Genomic DNA, 24,310 nt, shown 5'->3' on the forward strand with positions numbered 1-24,310 from the left:
CGTGTACATAGGTCATGTAGACCCAAGCCCCCTTTGTAGGCTTCAGAAAGAGCAGTAAAAGTATTGTAAACAGGGTGTTAATCTCATTTGCCTTAAAACAAACACACACACACAAAACGATTCTTGGTGTTATGTCAATGAATTAAAGGCTACAAGAGATACAGGGAGACCAGTTAGAAAGCTATTTTGATAATTCAGGTGAGAGCTGGTGGTCACCTTGATTTAGCTGAACAGTGTGGCAAAATGGAGAAGAGTGGATGACTTTAAGGAAGTCTGTGGGGGAAATTGCTAGAGCTGGTGAGACTGACAGCTGGGGCAGGAGCAAAGAGAATGCATGCTGTTTCCAGCCTGTTACTAGAGCAGCGGTTCTCAACCTGTGGGTGGCGACCCCGGCGCGGGTCGAACGACCAAAACATAGGGGTCGCCTAAAGCCATCGGAAAATACATATTTATTATACAATACATTTTTAAATAAAATATGTATTTCCGATGGCTTTAGGCGACCCCTGTGTTTTGGCCGTTCGACCCCCGCCGGGGTCGCGACCCACAGGTTGAGAACCGCTGTACTAGAGGTAGTTGGGGACCCCAAGATAGCCAGTTCTAAAGGGAAGTTTACTTATGAACTTATTCAGTGTGACATAATTAAGAAGAAAGGTTTGAGGTGACAATGACAATGGTGGTTAAAAACAGTAAGCTTGAGACTTCCTGGGACCAGCTCTGCCACTCCACAGCCATAAAGCAGGCTGTCTGTGATTGAGAACTGCTGCACTGGTTGGTCCCTAAACCAGACAAAATGCTATCTGGGAACTTGCTAGGATGTAATGCTCAGTGCCATCCTAGACCCACTCAGACCCTCTGGAGGTGGAGGGCCCGTGATCCATATTTTGATAAGCCCTCAATGTGAGTTTGATGCTCACTAAAGATTTAGGGCTGTTCTAATATAAAAATGGCAGAAATACCAGGCAAAGAGCTAACTACTTTTCATTTACTGTGACTGAGATAAATGACAAGTGCTTATTAGCTCTTTGCCTAGTATACAGCAAACACTCAAAATTATAACTCATATTTTTCTTCAAACTCCCGAGTGGAGAAATTTAGTACCAAAGGCTGCAGATTTGGTGCCTGAGGTGGTGACAAAAATGTTTGTTAGAACATGCACAGTAAGTAAAGCAAAGCCGTGGGAGTAAGCAAGAGACCGAGAGGGAGAGGGAGAGGGAGAGAGGGAGAGAGGGAGAGGGAGACCGCCTAGCACAGTGAGGACTCCAGCAGAATAAGCTACAGAAGGGTGGACAGACTTAAGGAGAAGTGTGTCAGCAGTGGTCCACTGTGACAACGCTGTCAAGAACTGCAGGCAAGCCCCAAAGTGTGCAATTACTTTCACTTCATCTGAGACACAGAGCACAGAAGTGGGAGGCTGGGGAAGGAGCAGCTAGAGTGGCCTGGGTTCTGGCTAAAGATGATGGATGTGAGCATAACAAAGACAATGTCAGAAATGTGGTTGTAAAGGGGAGAGTGACAAAGAACGAGAGTTCTGTTGTTTTAAGGTGAAAGTAATAAACATATTTAAATGCTAAAAGAAGTCACTAGGAAGGGAAGTTAAAGATACTGAAGAAATACTACAAAGAGAAGTGGTCAGATGTTAGATTCCTGGGGAGTCCGTCTGGCTATGTGAAGGGAGACAGCCAAGACAAGCTGTACAGAGAGAATTCTGCAGATAGGCCCTGCAGGACAGACGCGCTGTCAGGTGGGGCGTGAGGTCACTGCCAGAGGAAATGGGCGGGCCTCAGGAGGTTGGCCAGAGTTTCCCAAGCAGTAAACAGACTCCTCTGCCTGTCCCTTTAGAGTCGGGACACTGTGTAGGTTTCATTTTACCAGTATTTATCAAAGTGTACGACAAAAAGCTTTTCAACAAATGTTAAATACTGGCTTAAATATTCTGCCCTTTGCAACCTGTATTCAAGTTTAGTTGTAATTAATAGTACCTGAAGAATAATTCCTCAGTTTTCTGGTGTACAATAAACACTAACACACACCCAAAAACTGAAAATAACTAACTGAAATTCAAAAGCTTTGTTTTACTATGAAAAATTAAATATATTTTGAGTCAAAATAAAATTCAAATCATTATCCAAACAATTTTACTAGGTTTCTCAAATATCATTTTTAAAGTTATTCTAAAGTATAGTCTGTTCAGAAGGTACTTCTTAAAAGTCTCCCAAGTGGGTTTGAAAAGGGCGTTTCTATTTATGTAACATTCTATAGTGATTTGTTGAAGGCTTTCCTCTGCTGGTTCTTAAAATAGGCATTTCCTGCCTGCTGCTCTATCTCTAGAGTTTTAGAATTTAATTTGTGATCTTTAATCCTACATGGACAAGTACAGAACATCTCACCCTACCCTAAAAGCTTACTAGACAGCATATGCAGTCTTCCTGTGACCACTATTTGCTCTAAGAACAAAACCATACCTAGCATGCTACACACAGATCTCTTGAGAGGTACCAACTGCTTGGTTCTTGGTATCAAAAGCAAACCTTAAAGCAGGTGAGCTCCTTCAGGCTGACAGTAAGGTTTCATAAACAGCGTGCGTAACTCAGGATTCAACTGTATCTTACTTGAAACCAGCCAAACTGCCTAACAACTAATTTTTAATCAGTTTTGTTGATGTGACTGGGATAGAAGCCAGGCAACCAACCATTCATTTCATTGGGAGTGAATTTTGCCTCACTGGGAAGCAAAGCACTGACTCACCGTCTTTTTCTCTAAAATTATAAAACTAAAAAATACACTCCAGCACAGTGGTAGGCAAACTCATTAGTCAATAGAGCCAAATATCAACAGTACAACGATTGAAATTTCTTTTGAGAGCCAAATTTTTTAAACTTAAACTATATAGGTAGGTACATTCCTTAACGAGGTGGCGCCCACAACATGGTATTTTGTGGAAGAGCCACACTCAAGGGGCCAAAGAGTGGCATGTGGCTCGCGAGCCGCGTTTGCCGACCAGAGCTCTAACGTTACTTGTTTTTTTACATTCATGACTTGCTATGGGTATCTTTCACTTCATTTAAACTTAGCAAAAAGGGCTATAATCTCTCTACTACTGACAGACCTTTTTGAAGAACTGTTAAAATGTTATATGCACAAGATAATGGCTCTTTCTGAATGGTTGCAGGTATTATGTGCGCTATGTAATATCACTCAAATCATCAGAGCTAAATGACAAACCATATACAATTTCTTCTGTATTTACAAATGTCCTCCCATGAACAGATCATAGCAGACCCCATCCCAAAAGAAGACACAAAGACCAGATTTTATGCATCAAGCAGTAAAACCATTGGCATGTAACAGAAGGAGAATATTCTCATCCTCAGCTGCATGAAGAAGCCTAGGTAAGCTGGACGCAGAGCGCTACCTTGCTGACTGACTGAGCACCAAACTTGTGGCCCGGCACACAGCAAGCAATCAAAAACAGGGCTTGATTTGCAGTGCTGGAAATGAAAGTGAGAAGTATATCCATCCTAAACTTACTTTTCTAGTGATACTTGATAGACTTTTCTGTTAAAGGAGCAAAAATAAACTTTATGTACACTGCTCAACACCATTCACTTTATTAACCTTTTTATTTAATAAAACCATCTCAAAATATTAAGTAGACCTTAGATTTCAGCTATTATTGTTCTTTGCAATAATATATTTTTATTTATCTTTAAAGCAACCTTCTCCTTAGGATTCATTTTTTATTAATTCTTTATGGACTTTTTAAAAATCTGATTCACAAGCAATAGAAAAACAATGCTTTTATAAACAGATGAAGATTATTCTCTTTTCCTTCACTGTGATGAAGATTTTCCCCGTTCAGTGGAGTAAATTCAGTTGCAATGTATTATATAAAGCACACGGGAGTTGCTGCAGCAGCCTAGAGACTCAGCAAACAGTAGTTGCCCCTCATCTGGAAGCCTGGTGACTCAAAGTGACTACCTGTCTTGGACTAGGCTCCACTGTTTCTTTGCAATCCACAAATAAGGCTGCCATGACTAGGCCTTAACAGGGCTCCTCAGGTCACTCCCCACTCTAGGAACAATACCCTGTAGATGTTTTGGGGTTAAAGGTAAATAAATATAAGCATATCAAATCTCTAGTTAAAACCTCTCATTGTCTCAGAGTCTGTAAAATAAAACTCACAATTTATTTTCACATCAAACCGAGACTCACAGTCCAGCCCTAACCTGCCGCCCCCCAACCTCAACTCCCCTTTCCATTCTTTCACTCACTATTCCAACTTCTTGTCCCCTAAAGTTGGTGACGGTCCTCCTCCCACCCTGGGGAACTCCGGCACAGACAAGAGCCAACCCAGCTGCTGCTACTCCAGGAAGCCTTCCCTAGCTCCTATGAGCAGCGCACCTCTGCCCACTGCCGACGTAGCACTTATCCCGCTGCAGTGGTCCCTGGTCCCACAGCTGTCCTGTGTGGACATGGGCTCAGTCTTACATCAACAGCATCTGGCATGCTGCCTGGTTTCTCAGGGTTTTAAATAAAAATTTCATTATCAAATTTCCCCTTATAAGTCCCAGAAATATAATACAGTGTGTCCGTAAAGTCATGGTACACTTTTGACTGGTCACAGGAAAGCAACAAAAGACAACAGAAATGAGAAATATGCACCAAATAAAAGGAAAACTCTCCCAGTTTCATACCTATTCAGTGCAGTTCAATGTGGGCTCATGCACAGATTTTTTAGGGCTCCTTAGGTAGCTGTCCCGTATAGCCTCTACAGACTCGTCACTGACTGATGGCCTACCAGAACGGAGTTTCTCCACCAAACTGCCGGTTTCCTTCAACTGCTTATCCCACCGAGAAATGTTATTCCTATGTGGTGGCGCTTCGTTACAAATGCGCTAATATTCACTTTGTACCTTGGTCATGGATTTGAATTTAGCAAGCCACAGAACACACTGAGCTTTCCTCTGTACCGTCCACATCTCGACTGGCATGGCCGGGGGCTGCTCCGCTGTATACACAGTGTTATGTCATCATCTGCGCATGCGCACATGCTGCCACATCATCCTATAGAAACTGGGAGGGTTTTCCTTTTATTTGGTGCAGATTTCACATTTCTATTGTCTTTTGTTGCTTTCCTGTGACCGGTCAAAAGTGCACCATGACTTTACGGATACACCGTATTTGGTTATAAAGTAACTTTTATGGAGAGGAAAGCTTTGAAAATGTAAAACTATCTGATCACCTCAGAATATTAAAACTATGTCAGAAATCAAAGGTTCAGTATTATAAAAACTCAGGGTTTGACATTTTAGGGGTTTAGATAATACCCTCAGCAGGTAGAAATGACAAAAATGATTTTCCAACTAATCCACATAAAGCTTCTTCAGCACTCAGCATAAGTCTGGGTCAGACAAACACAAGAGAGACAGGGAAGGAAAGGAACACAGGCGGAGGTTCAGAAGCAGAAAGGGGGAGAGATGGCAGGATATTCTTGCTGCCATGCAACTGCCTATTAGCATTCTTTCAAGATTAAATACTGAATATTCTTAGGAATTAATATATTTTATATATTAACTACTTGTGGGCATTTATATTTAAAAATGAGCACCAGGCCTTCTGGAATCCTTAGAGGAGGAACAAAACAAGCCAAGATTCTGACCCATGGTGTAGTCTCTGAAAGTCTTGGGGTAAGAAGCAGAATGTAGTAACTTCAAATTTTAGACGAGTAATTAACTATGACACTCCCAGTGGGGTCTACAGTAGCATCCTGTAATCAAAAACAGTCTTTTTGCAACAAAACATACACTTACATTTAAGGAAATAACGAAATAACTGGATTTGCTGCCAACTGAATATAAGGTTTTGTTACTAAAATGATTGAGAAAAAGCTCCAGGTAGTTTTTACAGCTTTCTAGCTTTCAGAATTAGAGTTATGACATTTCCTTCCTGCTCTTCCATGCTTCCACGACACACCTTATGTGGGATACACTCAAGGCTAATTACAGTGGCAAAATTTGAGTCTGGGGCCCAAGCTCCACGTTTGTTAAACATATTTTAACTAGTTCATACAATAAATGAATATGGCATGGTCAAAATATTAGAAATCTCAAATCAGATGGCCATTTTTCAAGGTTGTAAAAATGTTTCATAATTGAAGAAACATGACCATTTAGAAAATGGTTTATGCTTGGCCTGTCGTTGTGCAGTGGGTGGAGCGCTGACCTGGAACACCGAGGTTGCTGGTTCAAGGCCCTGGGCTTGCCTGGTCAAAGCACATACAACAAGCAAGCAATGAACAAAAACATGAAGCTTCTTGCTCCCTGTGCCCTGTAAATTTAAAAAAAAAAAAAAAAAAAAAAAAAGAGCCTTGGTAATATTAAAAAAAAAGTTTTATGATTCTGTAGCATATGAAAGTAATGCCAAATATCAACTATTACCCAAAATGTAGCAGGGCAGATGTGCTGGTTAGCAGATAATTAAAGAGTTTACTGTAATTAGAGGTAATAATTCATTTCAAATATGAACTGTATCAGGATATCTTAAAGATACTGAGTTTGAGCATTCTTATCTCAAAATATTTAATACTCAAATTATATGCCTTTTAACCAAAGGCAATTATAAAAATTGAAAAGGTAAAGCGTTATATCTGATTCAACACTACTTGTAATGATTAATAAAAACATACAAATGCTGTGCAGTTGTTTTCCCACTGGAAGTACAGACGGGAGAAAGAAACTTTTAGATTGATTTCATAACCCTTGATTACATCAAAGCACTTTATATCTGCATATCTGAACAGCACTAAGAAAAAAATCATCAGTATAGAATTCTATCATGACTTTTAAAGATAAAAGTCAACTGTATCATGGACTGCAGCATCTACTTGAGAATGCTGAGGAAACTGTCCATTACACTAGCTCAGTGGTAGTCAACCTGGTCCCTACCGCCCACTAGTGGGCGTTCCAGCTTTCATGGTAGGCGGTAGCGGAGCAACCAAAGTATAAATAAAAAGATAGATTTAACTATAGTAAGTTGTTTTAAAAAGATTTAGTCTCAGGCCCTGGCCGGTTGGCTCAGTGGTAGAGCGTCGGCCTGGCGTGCAGGAGTCCTGGGTTCGATTCCTGGCCAGGGCACCCAGGAGAAGCACCCATCTGCTTCTCCACCCCTCCCCCTCTCCTTCCTCTCTGTCTCTCTCTTCTCCTCCCACAGCCAAGGCTCCACTGGAGCAAAGTTTGCCCCTGCACTGAGGATGGCTCTGTGGCCTCTGCCTCAGGCGCTAGAATGGCTCTGATTACGGCAGAGCGACGCCCCAAGATGGGCAGAGCATCGCCCCTTGGTGGGCATGCTGGGTGGATCCCAGTCGGGCGCATGCAGGAGTCTGTCTGACTGTCTCCCCATTTCCAACTTTGGAAAAATACGAAAACAAAAACAAAAACAAACAAAATTTAGTCTGCCAAACTTAGTGAAAACCTGACATAAAGACTTGGTAAGTAATTATTATTATATGCTTCAACTTGCTGTAACTCTGCTTTATAAATTTTATAAAGTAAACTTACTTCCCTACTTTATAAATCACCATTACTGTGGAACCGGTGGGCGGTTAGAAAATTTTACTACTAACAGAGATACAAAAGTTGGCGGCAGGTATAAAAAGGTTGACTACCCCTGCCTAGCTGGTATCTGCTCCTAGAGAGTCCACTGCAGAAACTCCCTGCCGAGGTCAGTGCCACAAGTCTAAGCCCACAGAACTGTCCCCTGTGAGAGAAGCTGATGAGACTATACAACGTTTTAAGAAAGGCAAAATATAGAGGCATAAAGGACCAGTAGTTGTCAGGCATCTGAAAGGGAGGGAGGGGGAATAAATAGGTGGAACATGAACTTCAAGGGCAGTGAAACTATTCTTTATGATACTGTAATAGCAGATACATGATGTTGAGCATTTGTCAAAATCCACAGACCTTGACAACACAAAGAATGACCCTTAATGTAAACTGTGGACAATATATTAATAATAATTCATCAATATTGGTTCATTAAATATACCACAAATAGATTCAGGGGAGGAGAGGCATACTGGAACACTATATTAGCTGCTCAATTTTTCTGTAAATCAGAAACTAGTCTTTAAAAGAAAGGTCTAGTAAGGAAAAAATAGCTGCTTAGTACAGACACACCTCATTTTATTGCACTTCACAGATGTGCATTTTTTTTACAAACTGAAAGCAGAACCATCCACCAGCAAAAAAATCAGAGCTTGCTTTATTGAGGTGCTCTGAACCCAACCTGCAGTATCTCCAAATTGTGCCTGTGTCTTAGAGCCAATTAAAAGCTTAATTAGGGTGAAGATTTTAACACTCTGTTGACTAGTACATTGAACTTAAATTTTATCTGCTGTCTAACCATGGACATCACAAGTTGTCTCCCTTCTACCATGTAGACAGCTGTGCCTTAATTTTTCTTCCAGATACAGGGGGCAATCTGCCTGTTTTTCAAAGTGTTTATTTACTGCTGTTACTATTTGATTAGAATGTATTATATTTTTAAAAACTGACTTTTTTTTCAGGTCAGAGAAGGATGGACTGTGAGACAGACTCCTGCATGCACTCCATACAGGATCCACCCAGCAATGCGTTAGTACTGAGCTATTTTTAGTGCCTGTGGCTGATATCCTCCAATAGAGCTATCCTCAGAGCCCAGGGCCACACTCAACCAATCAAACCAACTGAGTCTCTGGCTGCTGGAGGGGAAGAGAGAGAGAAGGGGGGACGGAGCAGGTGGTCACTTCTCCTGTGTGCCCTGACTGGGAATCAAACCCGGGAAGTCCATATACAGGGCCAATGCTCTATGCACTTGGCTACTGGTCAGGGCCTAAAAAACTGACTTTTACAAAAAAAAATTTATATGTATTTTGCTCATTCATTTCTTCTGAGTCATTTCACAATCTTTGTTCAAAATGAGGTATGTATGCAAAACAAATACGTATCCATGCAAAAACAGGTTATTTACAATGGGTGCAACCTGCTAGTGTAACTAATATATATAAAATCTAAATTCAGGAAATCATGTTCCATGAGTGCAGACCAAAAATGGGATTCAAATCTTAAGATGTGTTGATTAATAGTAACATATAAATAGTTTGAGAAAAAAATGTAGGCATAAATTATTCCTATAATTTAATTCTTAATTTTTTATCTACTTTATCTGAAATTTGTTTTCTGATTATAAATCAGCAAAACAAGGATTTGAAATTTTTACATTATCAGAGCAACTGACACCTTTATTTAAATTTTGGTATCCAGACTTCAGTGTTTCCCTTTGGTTTTAATTATCCTAGAAACCCCAAAAAACAGTAAAAAGGACAGTAAGTTTCTAACTTTCCCTGAGTTCTACTTTCAAGTATCCTCATATATCAAATTAGTCAAAGCGAATGTCAGTAGTGAATCAAATAACAGATATGCTAGCGTAAGATGAAAAAATGCCATCTGAATAAAGTCTGATATAAGTATGTGTGTACATCTTATCTCAACATCTTACAGCATTTCTTTGAGGCAGACAAACACCAGCTTCAACATTATGTGGCAAAAAAACATTATTTAGAGCTGTGGTTTACAAACTGTAGTCTTAAGAATTCAGGGATGGCACAATTCCTACAAGACATCCAGAAATCCAAATATGTGAAGCACTGCTTGGAGAATAAGTGACGAATTTATGACAATCCTCCAGACATTTAGGTATAGAATTTTAAATTTATTTAAAAGCATTTATTTCTGGTTTACTAGACAGTCCTAACAAAACATAAAACCTGTCTCTATTATCTATGAGCTGAATGACCTTGAAAAAGGCCTCATCCTTGGTAAACACAGATCCACTGTGTTCATACTGGTCAGAACTTGCCTGAAGACTTGTAGTCAATTCTGTCCACCAAAATTTCAAGGTGAAACAAGCCATGTCATGTCTATGACTAGAAGAATTCACAAGGTGGGAGGTATAGCACTTAGGCTGTAAGGAGACTTCAGGGAAATCTTTTAAATGCTGAATATCTGAAGGGTCATCAGGGAGATTAGAAGTTAGGCTCAGATTATACCACCCAAAATGGCAGAATTAGGAAATTAAAGCAGAGCAAGTTTTGGCTTAATATAACTTAATAATTATAGTCATCCTATACTGTAATAGGCTGCTTTAGAAAGTATTCTAAATATTCAAGCTGTCTATGTATTCAGAAAGTCAAGCTGAAGCTACAAAACCATTTAATCTAGAATTTAGTGGAAAGTACACTACTAGAAAACTGATTTCAAGTAACCTCCATAGTCTCCCAACTTTAAGGAGGATTAAAATTACATGATAGTTGTGCTTTTATGGTTGCCATTTAATTTTCGTAATAATCTTATTACTATTGTATTTTAAAGATGAGGAAACTGCGGGCAAGAGTTGACCTGATTATGCTTACACAGTGCGTAGGTAGAAGAGCTCCTTTTCAAATCCTGCATCTATTTGGACTCTTTCTTGTATCAGTGGATCTCAACACTGGCTCACAATATAATCTGTACACTTTATAAAATAAAAATCCTACCAACCAGGCCACATCCCAGACCAGTTAAACTGAATCCCTAATGGAGAGACCCAAGAAAGTTCCTAAGTGATGCCAACATATAGGTGTGATTAACATCCAGTGTTCTAGACAAAGGCTTATTAGCAAGAAAGCTTTACTATAACACACCCATGTCCACTTGTTTACATGCTCTTCATGGCTGTCCTGCTACAATGGCAGAGCTAAGGAACTGATCTTATGACCAACAAAGCCAAAATATTTACTACTGTTTGGCCCTTTACAGTAAACATTTGCCAACCCCTGGTTCTGTTATCAATTATATTCTAGCCATCATACTCTTTATAAGACCCATTTTCTACCACTAAATGAGGCTGGACTTAGAGGCACTAAAATGTTATAAAAAACAGAAACAACAAAATCAACCTGAATGTAGCACATATCACTGTTACAACCAAATTTATGAGTTAAGCTGCGTTCAGATACCAACAAAACAAGAGAATTATCTTTGATAAGATTTAAGAGATGAATTGAAAGTTTTTTTTTTCTTTTGAGGTTAAGTTTAATAAATCTCGGGACAGTGAAACAAGGAAGGGCCTAGAACAGCAGCAGCAGGAGAGCCTGGGCGGGGCTGCTTTGACTCACTGGGAAGTCAGAGACAAGGGGGCCTTGGAGACAAAGGACTCAGCCTAGGGTGAGCTGCCCGCTGCCCACTGCTCCCCTGGTTGCAAGTCTCCCAAGGACCCTCAGAGTTTAGGAGATGCATGCGCCTTCGGAGAGAGAAGATGGAAAGCGGATGGATGGCAAAGGCATGGGCATGCTGCTAGGAGGCAGAGGGCCAACTGAAAGCATATTTGACTATCAAAAATTAATTTATCCTCACATCAATACAACCTTAGCTAGAGATGTTTGCTAGGAGAATCGCTAATGCTGTTACTTTTTAAAAAGATTTTATTGATTTTACAGAGAGAGGAGTGGGTGGTGGAAAGAAGTATTGGCTCATAGTTGCTTCATTCTAGTTGTTTAATGCTTGCTTCTTGTGGCCTCAGCATTCCAGGTTGAGGCTTTATACACTGCGCTACCACAGGCCAAACTAGTGATGTTACTATTTTAAAGTATGCACTGTGGGTCAATATTAGTGCTTTCCTTTTCTTTAGAACACCCCAATTACATGTGCAATGAATTTTAAAACTAGCTCTGACTAGTTATGCCAAACAGCTACCACCGAGAAACTCTCCTCACTCACTCCTTAAACTGGTATACATTTACCTATTTTTAAAAAAGCATGTACCTCCTACATTAAGAATTGCTTCAAGGTCTTCTATATTAAAAAATTAAGCCAGACTGACCTGTGTTGGGGCAGTGGATTGGTGTTGACCTGGAATGCTAAGATGGCCCGTTTGAAACCCTGGTCTTGCCTGGTCAAAGCATATCCGAGAAGTACTACTGAGTTGATGCTTCCCGCTCCTCCCCCTCTTTTCGCTCTCCCCAACTTTTTGTCTCTATCTAAAAAAATAAATTAAAAACCCCCAAATAATGCGCTGCTACTTTAAAGAAATTGCCTGAGGTTTTATAGCTAAAGACTTCTTTTGCTAAGTGTGGTGAGAAGAGCAGCAGTGTTCATTTTCAAATGAGTAAAAGTTCTGATGAAACTTAACCCAGACCTAAAAAGCTCAAGGAACCCTTTCACAGGACTACTATAAAATTTTGCCCTTTTTTTTTACTTTATTTTTTTTAGTGTGGGGTGGAGGAGAGAGGGACAGACAGGAAGAGAGAGAGATGAGAAGCATCAACTCACAGTAGCAGCACTTTAGTTACTATTCATTGATAACTTTCTCCTATGTACCTTGATGGGGGGGGGGGGGGACTCCAGGCAAACCAGTGATTCCTTGCTGAAGGCAGCGACCATTGGGCTCAAGCCAGCAACCATAGGGTCATGTGTATGATCCCACACTCAAGCTGGCAACCACGTGCACAAGACAAGAACCTCAGGGTTTCAAATCCGGGACCTCAGAGTCCCAGGTTAATGCTCTATCCATTGCACTACCACTGGCAAAACAATAATTCATTTTAACTAAGTATTCCACCCCTAGATGGTCACATTATGGAAATCAGACCTTGAACAGTTACAGAGCTTTAGGGCAAAGCAAACATGAAATCATACAAGCAGGGTGGTGCATGAGTATAGGTCTGCACAGAAAACATCAAAACCACTGAACTGCTTCTTCAAATATTATAAAAATAAGTTAGACACAGGCAATTAAATTACATTAAAGTCTCAATCTATTCATATTCTTTAACAATGCTCTCTCACCCCCTTTTTATAAAAAACCCACACAACACCCTGGCCTGTAGCGGTGCAGTGGACAGAGCATCAGTATGGAATGCTGAGGTCGCAGTTTGAAACGCTGGGCTTGCCCAGTTCAAGGCACATTGGACAAGCAAGCAATAAACAACTACAGTGAAGCAACTATGAGTTGATGCTTCTAGTTCCCCCCACTCTCTCCTCTGTAAAATTAATAAATAAAGTCTTAAAATAAAAACCCACACAACAAATGTGATATGCAAAGATTCTTATATATACTTCTTTGGGGATATAATGAAGTCTCAGAGTTCTCTTAACTAGTGAAAATAAGGTGACAGTGGGACAAACAAAATATTCCTGCTTCTGTAACATTTACTGTTAGAATAGTAGCTCTAAACAAATTAGAATAATCCTAGAACCGTTTGCAAAATTCTATGAGCAACTTGCAAATGTTTAATTTACCAAAAAAACTGAAAAGTAAAGAATGTTAACAAGGTCTTAAAAATGTTCTGAAACAACAAGGTACATATTTCACTACAAAAGTTATTTTTCCCAGCACTGGGTGCAAAAAAAGTGAGCCAAGTTCAAAGACAGCAAAGTCAAAGAACTAACTATGTACTTTAAGTGGAGTCCACAGGCTGCACAAAAATATGGAGGAGTGCCTACTAACAACACAACCTTTAGTTAGCACTAATCCACATATACATGCCTGGAGAAGAAACTAAGATACTAAAATTATGTACTTGAGTAATTTTTCCCCTCTTCTAAGTATTTATATTTAGTATTATCTATGTGTATTACCTTTATGACAAAAAAAATTTTTTAAAGTATACTTCAAAGTTTTATCCAACCAAAAAAAAAAAAATTATATCCAACCAGAATTAGAAAACTGAAGTGCCTTTGTAGGTATGACATTTATATTTACCTGGCTCCTCCTTAATGAATGACAAGTCTTCTTCTGGATAGGCAACAGGTGGCTGTATCACTGAGCAATCTTCTACATTTGTTTCATTACTAGGTGGTATATTATAAACAAATCTCTTTGTAGTTTGGTTTTTCCTCCTTGTTTTGCCAGTTTCTTGAATTCCGTGGGAGCCCATATTATTCCAAATAAACACTTTTGTTTGACCTTGGGCTTCATTTTCAGCCAATTCAGGCGAACCATCCTGGACCCAACTACTGTCATTCATTTGGTAGTTTTCTATTTGGCCCTCATCGACATTACAGCCATCATTTTCAATTTTTACATTACTTGCCAAATTGGTAAGATTCCGCGTTGCCCAAAAACTGGCGATTTTTTGATCCCGTGATGAAGACAGACCATCCCTGGTCACTGGCTTTCTGTTGTTGTAGTCCACAACCACAGACTCCGGGGCTTCTGACTTAATGCTTATGTTTAAGGCATCTTTAATGAAGTTTCGGCAAGTCTGAACCACTTCGCTCATTTGAAGGTAGCTGGCCACTGTCATCACCTCAATGGCATTTTGGCTTGTAAGCACCAGGTTACCAGAATACAAGAAGTCCAAGATGACTGAGAAACCTTGAACTGCAGCAATGTCTAAGTGGGTTGTATTGTTTTGGTTAGGGCTTTCTTTGTTTGAAAAGCAATATAAAGTCTTAAAGAAACGGCTGCCTGCAACCAGGATGTTCTTATGAGCTTTAAAGATTTTTCCACTCACCACAATGCTGACGTCACAAAGAATACCTTTCTTTCTCTGTTCATTTAGTTGTCGAAGAAGTTGATAGCAATAAGAGTTCTCATTTGGCCTACTATTAAAGTCACAGTACCCCTCTTCTGAAGGTATTTCTGATTCCTGTAAGTGAATGAAAAACATTAATATTGAATTTTATTTACTTTTTAAAGCCCTCAAACCAAGTAAAATAAGTATCATCATCAATATAATTTTTTTTAAAAAATAGCACTAATCAAATACAGTATCCTGCAGCATCCACAGGGTTGGTAATGGGACACTTCCCCCTATCAAAATCTGTGGTTGATCAGGTCTCTTATGTAAAATGGGTAGGACTTGCGCATAACCTGCGCACACTCTCCTAAGTACTTTAAATCGTCTCTGGATTACTTATAATACCCAATACAGCCTGAAAAGGCAGTGCGCAGTGGATAGAGCATCAGACTGGGATTCGAGGACCCAGGTTCGAGACCCTGAGGTTGCCAGCTTGAGCGCGGGCTCATCTGGTTTGAACAAAGCTCACCAGCTTAGACCCAAGGTCACTGGCTCGAGCAAGGGGGTTACTCAGTCTGCTGTAGCCTCACAGTCAAGGTACATATGAGAAAGCAATCAATGAACAACTAAGGTGTCGCAAGGAAAAACTAATGATTGATGCTTCTCATCTCTCTCCTTTCCTGTCTGTCTGTCCCTATCTACCCCTCTCTCTGACTCTGTCTCTGTAAAAAAAACAAACAAACAAACAAAAAAAACCCAATACAACGTAAATGCTGTGTATATAGTTGTTACACTGTGCTGTTCAAGAATAATGGCAAGAAAAAGTCCACCATCTCCAGTACAGAAGCAACCACCTTAGGCCTAACTACACAGTGTGAGTCAGCAACAAGTAATCACTATTAAGTGTTCACAACCCAAATACTGAAAGGAAAAAAGTGAACACCTTGGGACAAGTTGCTGCTATTTTAAGAAAAATCAAACATCTGAATGAGGATCAGCAGGGCTTCATTTATAGAATAACATGTATCATGTTATTCTTCTGAAATATAAACTAAGAACATGAATTAAGAATTTTTAAATATTAAAACAAACCCTGGCATCATACCATGATGAAGGGTCTATAGAAGCAACAAATTAGCATTTCCAAAGTCAAGTACTGCTTCAAGTTTACATACTCAGCAGTCCGACCCTTTATGAAGGACTGGCACCCTGGCTGGGTAGCTCAGTTGGATAGAGCGTCGTCCCAATATGCCAAGGTTGCAGATTTGATCCCAGTCAGGCCGCATACAAGAGTCAACCAATGAATACATGGGTAAGTGGAACAATACATCAACATCTCCCTCCCTCCCTCTCTTTCTCTCTCTCTCCCCTCCCTCTCTAAATCAATAAATTAAAAAAAAATTTTTTTTAAGGACGGAGGTGGCGATGTCTAACAGTAGTCACCGTGCTCGTGCTCTAAATGTTCTGGGCTAGTGCCAACTTCTGAAATTCTCTGCCATTATCAGACCAAATGTCCTAATTTTAAAAAACAACTCGCCTGACCAGGTGGTGGCATAGTGGATAGAGTATTGGACTGGGATGCAGAGGACCCAGGTCCGAAACCCCCAGCTTGCCGACTTGAGCACAGGATTATAGACATGACTCCATGGTCGCTGGCTTGAGCCCAAGCTCACTGGTTTGAGCAAGGGGTCACTTGGTCTGCTGAGCCCCCCCTCCCCCTCAAGGCACATATGAGAAAGCAATCAACAAACTAGGGTGCCACAACGAAAAACTGATGCTTCTCATCTCTCTCCCTTCCTGTCTGTCTCTATCTATCCCTCTCCTTTGTGTCCCTCTCTCTGTCACAATATATATATATATTAACTCAAACTCAGACAGCTGTCAGAGTAGCTGAGTAGCATCATCCTGATATGCCAAGGTCAAGGCTTCCATCCCTGGTCAAGGCACACACAAGAACCAACCAAAGGCCTGATCTGTGGTGGCACAGTGGATAAAACATCGACCTGCAATGCTGAGATCACTGGTTCAAAACCCTAGGCTTGCCTGGTCAAGGCACATATGGGAGTTCCTGCTCCTTGCCCCCTCCTCTCCTTTCTCTCTCTAAAATGAATACCGTACTTCTCCATGAGTAAGACACACATTTTTTTTTTTTTTTTAAATTTGGGGTCTCAAGACTGGGTACATCTTATATAGTGGCTGTAGATTTTTTACTTGCATTTCCTGCTTTTTCACGCTTGTTTTTGCACTCATTGTTTAAGACAGTGATTCATCATCAGACACAGATGAGGACAAACTAATGAATGGGAGTTTTGACAGTGATGAGGAGTTATATAAATTTTATGATGAATAAAACTTCAGTTCAGTAACTTTATGTAATAATTTTTTCCCCCAAATTTCGGGCCCCCAAATTAAGGTGTGTCTTATAAACAGGGAAATACAGTAAATAAAATCTTTTAAAAAAAAATCAACCAATGAATGCATAATCAAGCAGAACAACAAATTGATGGTATTTTCCCCCTCTCTCCACCTTGCTTTTCAAGTGAGAGGAGGGGAAACAGTGAGACAGACTCCCACATGCACCCCGATCAGGATCCACCCAGCAACTCCCAGGCTGACATGCTTGGACCAACCGAGCCATCTTCAGCGCCTGGGCCAATGCTCAAACTGAACCACTGGCTGTGGGAAGGGAAAAGGGAGAGAAGGGGGAGAGGGAGAGGAAAAGGAAGAGGAGAGGGAGAGGGTGAGGGAGAGGGAGAGAGGGAGATGGAGGGAGAGGAAAAGGAAGAGGAGAGGGAGAGGGAGAGAGGGAGATAGGGGAGAGGGAGATGGGGGGAGAGGGAGATGGGGGGAGAGGGAGATGGAGGGAGAGGGAGGGGGAGGGGGAGAGGGAGGGGAAGACAAGCAGATGGTCACTTTTCTTGTGTGCCCTGACCAGAAATCGAACCCAGATGTCCATATGCCAAGCCTATGCTCTATCCCCTTAAAAAAATTTTTTAAAATGCTTTCAGACAATAGCCTATCCATCAAAACATTTGCCCATTCTAATGTGAACTATACAAGTCAAGCACTATTAGTCAACCTCTATTTTTTCTCATTACCATTGCATAACAGTAATGTCCCCTGCTTTTACAAGCAACACTAGCAATTCTTTTTCACTACTGATTCTAGCAGTAGGCTGTGTTTGAAAGCAACTATTAACTATGCCCTTAGCAATGAAGGCTTTACAAATCAAGAGTTTGTATACTCTCCAAGGGGAGTATTACCTGAGTATTTGGGTGAAAGAGAGCTGAAATAAATGGCCAATATTATTTCCTGAACCAAGTAAATTCTTAGTACTAAAGACCAAAGTTATTACTAGTGAGCAAAACTCTTAAGGTACTGAAGAATATGTCAGGAGTGTTATGAGAGCAGACAGGAAGCATATGTATCCCAATTTTTCCAGACGTGGTGGGATGCCTTTTGGAGGAAAGATTTGAGCAGAGCCTTAAAGAAGACAAGAGTAGGCTGGAAGGATGTGCACTCTAAACGAATAAGATACTGTGAGAAAAAGAACCAAGATGGTCTAAGAGTGTCCTCATAATTCCAGATTTATGAAAAACTTCAGGGTGATCCAAAAATCCCCAAGATATGCAAATGTGCACTGATGAGCATTTTGAGGTAAGTGTCTATAGCTTTCATCAGATTATCTGAAGAGACTGGAATCCCTGACTAGATTAACAACCACTGCTAAAGGTGCCTTACAGAGCTTTAGAAGCAGAGTGAGTGGATTAGCGAAGAGCTGACTGGAATCGAAGTGGAGGATTAATACTGGGGACTAAGACTGGAAATACTCGGACCAAGGAAGTTACTGTTACCGTGCAACATACTTGCAATAAACAAGGACCTTAACTAGGGAAATAGGACAATGTCAGTGGGGGAGAGGTGGTAAGGCAGTCTAGAAAAATATTTGTTAAGGTAAAATCAGAACTTGAGTGATTAACTAGATGGGGGGAGGAGTTCAAGGAGAAGGGAATCACAGGGTCTTCAGCATTCTAACTTGGGGAGCTAGATAATGCCACCAACTTGTAGAGAAATCTACACCACCCTTCTGAGGGGACAGTGATAGACATAACTTCAGTTACAAATAGTGAGCTCAACTGTAATCAATACATTAAATAAGAAAATGCTATTTAGCTAAAAATCAAGTAACTAGTATTTACTTACCTACCCAGAATTTTAGATTTCAGTAAATGATTACAGAACCTAACACAATAAATGTTAAAACCTACATACATATTATTCTATAAAATGGTTATTTAATGGACCATAGGCTCATTTTTAATATTTCTCCTTCTTAGTGAAAGGTTTTTCAAATTTTTTCCTAAATTGCTTAAAACAATAAACCTTGAGCCAAATTTTTGTCAAATTCAAACAAGGCTGTTGTTTCCCCCTTGCTTTAATTGATGACCTCAACATACTCCAAATAGTTAATTCAATCAAACCACTGATATGAATTCAGTCTTTACTTTATGGAAAGGTTAAACAAATTTAGAAATATACATCTGAGGGCATGTTCCAAGGAAAGAGTTGACAGAATGTGTGATTGCGGGTATGAAAATTTCCACATGGGAACAAAGTGATCTGAACCATGATACAGTGGTAATCACTGTTATTAAAGCAATTTTAAAGTTCTCTAGACTAATTGGTCAAATCCTGTATGAGCTAATTATTGAACTTGAGTCTCTGAAGATATACTCAGTTGTCACGCAAAATTAAAACTATATGCTGTCCTTTATACCCTATACTCACACATCCTTTTAACCAATATAGGAAATCTCTTTGAAATAGAAGGCTCAGAACAGATTCTGACAGCTTATTACAGACTCTTTCATGAAAAGTCCTTAACAATCAACATCCAATTAACACAAGAATATCAAACTTTTTAAGAGGATGCCATGTTTTGGTCACTACCATAGAATTAATGAAAAAGAATTTTTCTTACTTACAGAAAAAATAAGAAAGAAAAGTAACCTGTAGTGACATACTGAGATTTGGCCAAACTCCTCTCAAAAAACAGGCTTCCTTTAAATAAAAAAAAAAGGGTAGTTGTATGTGTGGAATACTGAACTACCACAGCCTCAAACTGAATTCTTTCCTGAAGCTCTGAAAGTTTCATTTCAATATTCTAAGACAGGAGAAAGTTAATACAAGTTATTTTTTATAAGACTGAGACAAATCTCAAAGTTCATAGAACTGAATGGCCAAAGTGTCTGAAGATACGAGAATGGGACCTGGTTTGCTCTCTAGAATCAGAGTGATTCCACGAGATCAACTTAATTGGCTTCCAAACTGATAAAATTGGTAACCCTGAGACATGAGGTGCCAGGCCACAAGAAAAGCATCTTGCTACACTTACTTGCTGAGAAAACAGGAATGATGACTTAAAAAAAAAAGTTTTTTATTTACTAAGTGCCAAGTCCTGGCACATATACCTTGCATGCCATGAGGAAACGAGAAGTTCTGCCTGCCAAGAAAGAGGATCAGGACTTGCGTCCTCCTAACCTTAAACTCAAAAGTTCTCTTACAGATTGTGTTATACTGCCTCCTACAGGCCAGCAAGGACAGCTGACCAATGGGAAAAAATGAACTGTCCACAAGAATTTGTCAGTTCTTGAACCTGCCATTCATATTAACAAAGAGAAATGAGAAATATAGGTGGTACCTGCAAGGCACACACAATAGCAAAGTAATACTCCAAACTAGAATTAAAACAGAAATGATTAGGATCAATTCAGAGCAGAAACATCCAAAAACCCAATCAAGGGAACCAATATATAGCCTCAGACAAAATACACTGAATCCCCTCATCTAATGAAAGAATGTCCCAAGAAAGAGGATGGGCTGCAGATTAGATCTATAAAAAGGGAGCTTCAAGGGGATGGGAGGGGAAGGATGATTCGGAGATCAAGTTTAATAATGGTTCTACCTAAGAATGAATTCCGTGAGCCAGATACATGCCTAAGGGGAAGGATACGTGCACCATACCAAGTCTGTCATAAGGTGATCCAACTAATTCCCCTTCCTCTGATTTCAGGTTCACTAAGCAGCTAATTATAATTTGCATTCCCATTCATATTTGCCTACAGGGAGAGACTACTGATAAGAGGAATAACTGGTCCATTGTATATTAAGAAAATTCATTCTAATTGTCTTTTTAAAAATTTTCTATATAACTAGCCATTATTTAGAAAAGTCCACTTTCATTTTCACAAGTCCACCACCTCCACCCACTTTACTATTTAACTTCAGAAATAAATTACTTAACCCTTTAAAGCCTCAGACTCTTCTTCTGTAAAATGAGAGCAAGATAATTACTTTGCAGAGTTAAGGTAGGGGTGATTGGCATATGGAAGACAAGGAAATGTCAGTTCTATTTCACTCCATTGCCAAAGCTCACAAAGCTAGTAATTGCAGAAAGCTGAGATCTGAACCCAGATTTCCTACCAAACCCATTCTTTTCCCATTACAACATTCCTTACAGACTCACTCTAGTCTCAGTTGTCACCAAGGGCTCTAAGACTCAGGACAATTTACTTAACCTTTCTGGATCTTATATCTTTAAGTAACTTTCCTTCTATGGCTCAGGCAGCTAAAATTTTTGCAATAATTATTGCCATTGTCCACTGGGAAAAATAAACCTATGCTTTGAAGTTCAAACCTTAAATCTGAGAAGCTTCTGGGCTGTGTGGTTATTAAATACTGCCTAATTAACTCCAGTGTAAGTGTTCTGAACAGCAAGACCACTCCAATAAACATAAAAGGACTAATATCTACAAGTCAACTTTCCAAACCAATTGCTGGCTACCAGTACGAAAGAATGAATCCCACCCACCACCACAGGTTGTCTAAAAGTCTTAAGGCAGAACGTATGAACATCTGCTTGCCTTAAAAGGGCACTATCAAAATGATAAAGACTACTATCTCTACAATGAAACTATTAAAATAAGAATTCTGAACTAAAGAGCAGTTTACTTGTGTTGTAACTAAGGACCTCACAAGGAGTTTGGTAAATATGTTCTCTACCAGTCCAAACCAACTTTTGAAAAGGGGGGACTATATAAAATCTCAACACAGAAATCTGAGGAGAAAACAGGTAAGAACTACAATAATTTACCAAAAGCAAAGTTCAACAAAATGTTCAACGGAGAAGAATTTAGTAAAATTTAGAAAGGAGTGCAATAAGCAAATAACTCCCCTACATTTACACACTACTCTCATATTTCAAACTATTCTGACCTGATACAAAGAATTTTCTCAGTTAAATGTTTTCCTAAAAGGATCAGAGTCAAAGATGAACTGTCTAATTTCTTCTTCAAAGAGTTGCCAGATTTGACTTCCACCAGCATGCTAAGGACTATGACTTAAGGAGCTTTTCAAAAATCACAGGCAATAAAAATGTTGACCGCAAAGTCGTCAACCTTTCAGAGCTAAAACCTACAACCTTATTTTATTAAGTTTTCTTTTTGAATCAATCTGATGGGCAAAGATATCTGGTTCCTAAAAAATAAGACAAATTCAGCGCTACGGTCGGTAAATTGTCATTCCCTCTCCCTCCCCCCAGCACCCAGATAACTTCGGAGAACTTGTTCCCAGGCTCGCTGACCTCCCACGCACAAGTTGCCGGCACCTCTCCCCACTGGTGCCCCACTGGAACGATGCTTCCCCAGGGAAAGCGGAGGTTTTAGCTGGCAAACCTTTCCCTAAAGGACCTGAAAAAAGCAGGAGCAAGATATACAGTACCTGGGCGTTGGCTTCGTGGAGTTTGTGCTCGGCAGAGACGTGGTGCCTCAGGAGGAGGGTCTTCTTGTAGTTGCGGGTCCCTCGCGACAGCTCATCATGCCCCACTGGCGGAAGGTCCCCGCTGCCGCCGTCCTCGGGGGTCTTCTGGCACCAACAGCACGACATGAGGCCGGTATCCTTGGAATAGCGCAGCCAGGGGAAGTCTTTGAGCCAGGCGGTCTGGAAGGAGCACTGGAGCTTCTGCATCAGGGACTTGGGCCGCGCGAGCGGGAAGTGCTGGACAGCCTCGCCGTCGCCGGCCCCCACGCCGCCGCCCTCTGCTTCGTCCCCGCCATCGCCGCCCGACCGCCGGCTGCCGCAGCCGCCCTCCGCCCCGCTGCCGTCGCCCAGACTCGCCCCCTCCTCGTCGTCCTCGGTGCTGTCGCTCAGGGACGCGCCGTCCGGCACCAGGTCCTTCCCCTCCAGCGCGTCCAGCTCTAGCTCCACCGCCGCCGGCCCGCGCCCATTGAAGTGCCGCGGGGGCCACGCCGGGGGGTCGGGCCGGCCGCGGCTACTGCCATTGTTGCCGAGCCCCCCGCCGCCGCGGAAAGCCAGAGTCCGACGGTTCCTCTCCGCCTGCAGCGGACCGCCCGCGCCGCCGCCGCCCAGCGAGCTGGGGCCGCCCGCGTCCGGGGGCAGCGGTGGCTCCGGGGCTTCGTCGGCGGCGGCGCCGGCGGAGGCCTCCGCGTCCTGGGGCTGCGGGCCCTCCAATTCCACTTCCTCGTCCGCCCCCCGCCCGTTGGGTTGCGGCGGCGCGGGCGGCGGGGGCTGTCGCGGCGCGGGCTGCTGGGGCCAAGCCGAGGCCTCCCCGCCGGCGTTATTGTTCCCGGAGCCGCCGGCGCCGGCGAGCAGCCCGCCTCCTCGGAACGCCAGCGTCCTGCGGTTCATCTCGCTGAACGACATGGCGCGCGCCGCCGCCCGCTGCCCGGCTCGCGCCGCCTCGGGCCGCGTCCCGCGCGCTCCCCGCGCTCCGGTCTCGCGGCCCGGCCTCGCCCTCCCGCCCGGCCCGCGCTCGCTCCCGGGGCCGCCTCACGCGTCCGCCGCCGCCACCGGGCCGCCGCCTCCGGCCGCCTCCGCGTCCTGCGTCCCCGCCCGCCGCGCTCCGGCCGCGTCCCGCGCGGAGAAGGGGCGGCGGGGAGGCGAGGAGCGGGCGGGCGCGTGCGGCCTTGGAAGTTGGGCGGAGTGCGGACGCCCCTCGCCGCCCCTCCGGGCGCCGCACCGATCCTCCGAGCCGAGAGCCCGCCCGGCGCGCCGCCGCCGAGCCGCCGCCGCAGGTCCGAGGCGCCGAGGACGCGAGGCTCTCTAGAGCGCAGGGCTCCGCCACATAACGCCCGACAATGAAGCCGGCGGAGCGTTTCCGTCCGACCAGGCCCCGGCGGAGGTCGAATGGCAAATGAACAACGGACCGTGCGCCCACAATGCACCGGGGTAGCAGCCACCGCTGGAGGGGGAGAGGGTGGGGGCCGGGCGGGGAGGGGGCTGGGCTTGGGCCGGGCCGGTGGGGTGGGGTGGGGGCGCCGCGACCCGGCGGGCGGGGGCGGCGGCGGGCACTGCGGGCGGGGGCCGGGGCGGGGGCGCGGGCGGCGGCGGCGGGCCGGGGTCTCGGGAGGGGCGGGCGTCTGCGGCCGGGTCGGCCTCCGCGGGGACAGACAGCTGGCGAGTGTCAGGGCTGGCCGCCTCCCCGCTGCCCGCACGCACCTACCCGCGCCCGGGACGCTCATTTTCCTCCTCTCGCCACGCGTCCACCTGGGAGTCGGGAAATGACTGTGGGAGCGGTGGGAGCGGCGCTCCGGCCGTGTCATTTGCCGGGGGCGGGTGGTGGCGCCCGAGGAAGTTAACTTATTTTATTTCGCTCCGTGACAAAGACTGGCCCGGGCGGTGCCTTTTGCGCGAGGAGGCTCCTACCGCGGACACCTCCCGCCGCGACGCCCGCTGTGTGCCAGGCGGCACCTC

At 42.9% G+C, this 24,310-nt stretch overlaps 1 protein-coding gene across 1 annotated transcript in view; it reads right to left on the reverse strand.

Annotated features, from left to right (window-relative positions):
• ZBTB10 (zinc finger and BTB domain containing 10) overlaps positions 1-23,397 on the reverse strand; it is a 35,848-nt gene extending 12,451 nt beyond the window's left edge. Inside the window, exons 1-2 of the mRNA XM_066378826.1 lie at positions 22,319-23,397; positions 13,780-14,668 (exon numbers count right to left, since the gene is read on the reverse strand). Coding sequence (XP_066234923.1) covers positions 13,780-14,668; positions 22,319-23,260 — 1,831 coding nt within the window. The 5' untranslated portion in view covers positions 23,261-23,397. The remainder of the gene's footprint in view (positions 1-13,779; positions 14,669-22,318) is intronic.
• Between the last annotated feature and the right edge of the window lie 913 nt (positions 23,398-24,310).

This window comes from Saccopteryx leptura, chromosome 3, assembly GCF_036850995.1.
Source record: "Saccopteryx leptura isolate mSacLep1 chromosome 3, mSacLep1_pri_phased_curated, whole genome shotgun sequence".
In the NCBI taxonomy this organism is placed as follows: domain Eukaryota; kingdom Metazoa; phylum Chordata; class Mammalia; order Chiroptera; family Emballonuridae; genus Saccopteryx; species Saccopteryx leptura.